Raw genomic sequence first — 6,000 nt, forward strand, 5'->3', positions numbered from 1 at the left:
CTCAATAGTAATTTTCAAAAGTTTTGACCAAAACTCACCCCTTAGTCCCAAACCCCTCTTTATTAAAAAGGGCAAAGTCCCTTCTATTTTCATCCCAACAAAGATAGTCTATACCCACAGGTGCCCTCCCTAAAGTACAGCACAACAGCTGGGAGACCCTATTCAGAGCCTTGCCAGTGTGCTTTCCTGGGAATCAGAAGCGTGACTGGGAATGCTGCCTTCACAACTTCGCTCTGGGGGACCCACCGCTGATGTGGGGGTGGGGGCGAGGGAAATGACTGAACAGCCACGGGGGGACCCTGAGTAGGGGGCAGCAGACAATCTGGGTCAAAAAATGTGGTTCTGGGAAAGCAAGCCAACCCACAAAAACAAGAAAAGGAGGAAAAGGCAAGGAAGGGGAGAAGGAAGAACACAGTGATTTAGCTCACCAAACACCCCCCTTTCTCTTCCCAGCCTAATCAACACCTCCATGAACCCCTGCTAAATGTTCAGTTCATATAGCACACGTGTGCGTGTGAGAGAATACATATACTGACAGATACCGATCACCAACAGATACTGATCACATGAGGGGAGAAAATAACTTGAACTTCAGACTCACCAGCAGTGCCTGATTCTCTTTCACTATCAGCCTCCCTACCTATTCCGGGGCGCTTCAAAACAAAACAAACAAAAACCAACTCCTGGGCAGAAAGAGAGCACCCGCTGAACTGAGCAGCATATGCTTGGGGCATTGATGCCACTGACTTCTCCTCAGTATTTCAGCTTTCTGGCGACGCAGTCCAACACTGGATTAAAGACAGCCCGGGAGAGAAGTCCCCTGTACCGAGACACTCACAGACTCTCCCTGGAGACATGCACCCCAGCGTGTGTGGCTGAGCCTATGTGAAACAGACATGCACTCAGGTAAGGCTCTACCCACACGTGACCCTGCACACTGCGAAATTCTTCCCTTCCATGATCGCGTGGCATCCAAAGTCTTGTCTACACCTAGTACGTGCAGATGTCGATTCTGTAAGAATACATGGTGGAAGGACAGAAATGGGAATGACCGAAGCCCCATTTTCTCAAGACCCTATCTGTCATCTACACGGTGCGCCCACACACACGGTGAGTAAACGTACACAGCCAGGAAACACTCATAATCACCATGCTCAGCCCACAGTCACGCGTGGGGAGAAAGAAGTCGAGAGGGCGGCGGTGTCAGGGGAAGTGGAAAGTCGCTTGCCGGGGATTGTCCTCCCAAAAGCTCGGAGCTCCTCTCGCCCCCGCCCGGGAGCGGTACCCACCCGCGCCCAAGGGACGCAGACCCACGCGCTGGACACGCGGGGGGCTCTGCAGAGCCGAGAACCGGACAATGAGGACGCGGCGACCAGCCGGTTCCTGCTGCGGTGGCCGGTGGTGGTGCCAGCAGGCGCCGCCTGTGCACCCGCGGCCGCCGGTACCTCCACCCTTCTCTCCCGGAGCCCCACTTACGTTCCGAGGGTCTCCTTGAACTCGAAGATTTTCTTGATGTCTTCAGCTTGCTTTTTCCAGGAGGAGCTGCTCTCGCCGTTCTCCCGGGCCATGGCAGACAAGGGCGGCGTGTGCGGAGGGCGGCGAGGCGGCGCGGCCGGGGCGCGTGGGGCCGGGGTGGGCGCGCTGAGGAGGGGGTGCCCGGCGACAGGGGCGCAGGCGGCGGCGGCGGCGAGCCTGTCCGGAGGGCTGGGGCCGGCGCGCGGGGATGCTCGGCGCGGGAGCCGGAGGAGACTTTGTGCTGCGGCAGAGCTTCCTCTTCTGCAGTTTCCTCTTTCACTCTCGCCGCCGCCGCGGTCCCTCCCTGGCTCTTATTTCTGCTCGTCTCGGGCACAGACTTCCTGCCGCCGCCGCTCGCCCCGCTCCTTTGCCGCCGGCTGCCAGCCTCACTTTCTGCTACTTTCTTGCCTCCCTTCTCCTCCCTCCCCGCCGCCCGCTTTGCTCCCTCCCCCTCCTCCCCCTCCTCCTCCTCCCGCGGGCTCTCCGCCCTCCCCGCGCGCCCTGGCAGCCTCCCGCCTCCCCGCCTCCGGCGCGTTGCCGCCTTCGGGGATGTCCTGCTCCCCGGGAGCGCCGTGCACCGGGCGCGGGGCACCGCCGTCGGCTGGCCGCGGCGCGCGCCCTGGAGCCCTGGAGAGGGCAGGTGCGGGGGACCCCGGCAGGTGCAGGGCGCCGGAGCGCGCGCGGGAGGACCCCAGCCCCTTGAGGTGCTTTAGTAATTCTGCAATCAAGTCCCGGGGGCGCGAGGGCTTTCCTCCTTGGCGGCGGGAGGGGGCGCCTCTGCGTTGTGCTTGGCAGCAGTGGGGTGGGGGCGGGAGTGCGAGGCTGCCCGGATCCGAGGCGCCGAGGGTGGGGGCGCTTTCCCCGAGCACCCGGGCCAGTGGCCGGTGCGTCCCGGGGCGGCGCGGAGCGGGCGGGCGGGGGCCGGTTGTTATGGCGACGGGACGAGACTGTGGGGATGCAGGCGGAGGTGGGCGTTGACTCGGGCCACGCCGTGCCGGCCCAATTCTGGCGCTCCCGGAGCCTGTCGGTCCCTCCCGACTCGGCGACTAGAGCTAATTCGCATTGCACCAAAATCGGCGCTCGCGTCAAATTCTGGCCGAGGGAGAGGGCCTCCTGGCGAGGAGAAAGCCTGGAAGCCTGGGGACCGGGGACGCGCAGGACGTGCCAGGCGCTGCTTCGTCTTCCCTTTGGGAGCTGGACTCCCGGAGTTACTAGGTGCCCGGGCTGCGGGTGGATTTGGGGACCTCCCGGCGCGGGCTCCGTGCCCCTCTCAGGTTGCCTCGGTCCCCGGACTGGAACTGCCGGCGGGCCTGGGCGGGCCTGGCCGGTCTTCGCTGCTGTTCGGCACCCCCTGGTTCTTCCCCTCTCCTCCTGCTGAAACCCAGAGACTTAGTGAAAAGTGAACATCTGCCCCACACCTTCCTCAAAAGGAGGGCTGCCCCCTCATTAGCCCTGCCTGCAGTGGGCTTAGTAGGGTACCCGGAGGCGGAGCTTGTACCTGGAAATATCCTTTCCTATTGGCTGGAGAAAGGACCTCGGAGTTTCTCCTAGCCTCCCATCTCGGAGATGCTCTTTGACTACCCACCCTTCTCCCACGTCCACCTGTCAGAGGGGGACCCACGTGCAGATCCCCGTCCCCAACCTGAAGGGACTACTCTTGATTCAGAAAATAGTTTTCTTTGTATCCAGATTATTGACCCCGCTCCCGTAGGGCCCCTGGCCCCTCTGCTGAGTTGAGTAAACAGCCTTGTCTTGATTGTTGCTTGACACCTGCCCCATTTTCCCAGGACTGTTCCAATTTCACTGTAAAGGGGGGGGGGGGAATCTACTCCCTGAAAAGGAAACTTCATTCAGCATCTTCTTCCTGGGCCTGACAGGGTGGATGCAGGCCCAGTGCCCTCCCCGAAACCGTCTGGACACTGACAGCCCTCCACCCCTTCTCTGACCCCAAGGAGGTCAGAAGATACCCTGACCTGCCCATCCCTCCACACCTCCATGCTAGTTTCCTGTCTTTCAGGGGCTGTTAGCTTAAGGCTCTCCAGGCTGGCCAGAGGAAATTCGGTATTACTTGGCTGTCAGAATGGATAAGCGCAACTTCCAGGACAGATAACTGAGGACACAAGAAGTCGGGGCACATCACCAAAGTGCAAGGCCAACAGCACCCTTTTCAACCAGAACTGGATTTGAGGAACTAGAATATCTTTTCCTTCTGTCAAAGGTTCAGTAATATGAAGAGTTAGAACCGGGAATAACTAAGATGCTAGTGGACACCCTCCCATGCCCTACTATGAACATCTTCTCTTCCCTCCTTCCCTTCCTCCCATTCTCCTCCTTCTTACTCAGTTCTTCCCTCTCTGTTTCACCCTTGCTCCTAGCCTAAGGATCAGCCTCCAGAGCTCCTGAAAACACTTCTCAGTCTCAGCTTTTGTCCCCAGAACTAAGGAAGTGCTGATGCTCTCTCTCTTTCTCCCTATCAAAGAGAGACAGTTGTCCAGGAGGAACAGAAGTGAAGGAGAAGCAGGGGAGGGTGGTACCTGGCTCGATGGCTGTGACTTTATCTACCATCCTGTAACATCCGTGAGGTCAAGGAACACATTGTCTTTTGCACCACTGTATGCTCAGCACCTAGTGTGGTAACTCACACATAGTAACTGACAGATGAATGAGCATAAGATGGATAAAGAAATGAATAGAATCAAGACAACTTTTTGGTATTTGTTGTACTGATGGAAAGGCTATAGAGAATCTTCTTTCTCTTCCAAACTTTGTAATGATGTTCATTCAGCATTATCAAGTCATGCTCAGCTGGACTAGGTCCCAGAGAAAAGATACAAACATTTAATGCGGAGCTAAGGAGGCCAGACCCAAAAGAATGGATCCCCAAGGAGGCAGAAATGCCAAAGACAGATTGTGTGGATTTATTATGGTCATTCCTCCCTTACTGGACTCCAAGTAAAATAAAAGATCTTGATCCTGGAGATTGCAGTGGAAAACAAAATCCACCATTTCCTAAGAATGGTTATGCATTAGACTGTACACTGCCTAATTCTGTTCACTTGAGGACCCTCACTTGGACTGTTTTCCAGTAACTAACCATTTCCTCCAGCCTGCCATGTTTTTCTAGAGAGCCAGGTGATGGCAGCCAGTCTCATGATTCTACCCCACCTCCACTGTCAATCATTTATTATCTATTGATCAAAGGCTATCTGTCCCCCAACAATTCCACTCTAGAAAGCTCTCTCACATATTCTGGATTACTAAAGTTAGGTCCCAAGTCTTTATATTTTCTTAAAGCTCTTACAATTTTGCTTAAAGAGCCCAAAGAAAAGGTTTGTTTTTTTTTTTTAAGATTTTATTTCTTTATTTGAGAGAGAAAGCATGAATGGTGGAGGAGGGACAGAGGGAGAGGGAAAGGGAGAAGTAAACCCCCACTGAGCAGGAAGCCCAACATGGGGCTTGATCCCTGGACCTGGAGATCATGATCTGAGCTGAAGCCAGATGCGTAACCAACTGAGCCACCCAGAGTTACTTTTAATAATGTATCATTAAGTAGTTACTAATATTATGCCCATCAACCTTCTCTCCCACCAATCCTCTGGCCAGTAGATCAGGTTTGTGTGGCCCAGGTTCAGAACTGGGCAGATGGTGTAAGGGAGATAAATACTATCTAGAGCAGATTCACAGATTAAATCTGAAATTTTCTAAATTACCCCTATTCAATCTTTCATACCTAAAGTGATAAGCTGGCAAGGCAAACTGGGGCAGTGGAAAGAACTAGAAATCCAGGAAACTAGACTTAAGGCCCAACTCACACAATTTGTAAAAACACTTGACCGCCCTGGACCTGTAAAATGCAGGTTGTAGAAGGGAGAATGGTACATAAATTCAGTAATTTTTAAGACTTGTAAATCAATGATTTTTTTTTATTATTTGACAAAAAAACCTGAGATGCCTGGGTGGCTCAGTCGGTTAAGCGTCTGCCTTCAGCTCAGGTCATGATCTCAGGGTCCTAAGAATTGAGTCTCGCATCTGGCTCCTTGCTCCGTGGGGAGCCTGCTTCTCCCTCTACCTGCCACTCCCCCTGCTTGTGCTCTCTCTCTATGATAAATAAATTAATTTAAAAAAAAGAATATCATTAATCTTTGAAAACTTAAGAACTCTTTGGTCCAAAATTGTATTGATCAAAAATATTTTATTAAGTGACTTCATATAGATATACTCTCCATGAAAAGCTTAAATCTCAACAAGAAATATTGCAGGGAAAAACATTTCCTTCTTAAAAAGTTGGGTGCTATCCTCTCCATCAAAAGTACTATTTGACAACACTTTGATGTTAGAGCCTCTTCTCATAAATACTGCAAAAGTTTTAGCATCTTAAATTGTGTACTTAGTTCTTAAAAATAGGTAAGAGTTACTAGAGCATATGTTCTATATACTGATGATTAGCATAAGTTGTTGCCAGTTTACAGGACAATAATATCTAGG

At 53.1% G+C, this 6,000-nt stretch overlaps 1 protein-coding gene across 2 annotated transcripts in view; it reads right to left on the bottom strand.

The window, feature by feature from the left end:
• Window positions 1–1,924, bottom strand: part of CAMK1D (calcium/calmodulin dependent protein kinase ID) — a 428,166-nt gene extending 426,242 nt beyond the window's left edge. For both annotated transcript variants that reach the window (XM_028114662.2, XM_028114661.2), the window contains exon 1: window positions 1,477–1,924. In XM_028114662.2, coding sequence (XP_027970463.1) covers window positions 1,477–1,568 — 92 coding nt within the window. In that variant the 5' untranslated portion in view covers window positions 1,569–1,924. The remainder of the gene's footprint in view (window positions 1–1,476) is intronic.
• Window positions 1,925–6,000: the final 4,076 nt, after the last annotated feature.

The sequence above is a fragment of the Eumetopias jubatus genome, unplaced genomic scaffold (assembly GCF_037043125.1).
Source record: "Eumetopias jubatus isolate StellerSeaLion01/CBP00866 unplaced genomic scaffold, mEumJub1_p1.0 scaffold_8, whole genome shotgun sequence".
Lineage (NCBI taxonomy): Eukaryota > Metazoa > Chordata > Mammalia > Carnivora > Otariidae > Eumetopias > Eumetopias jubatus.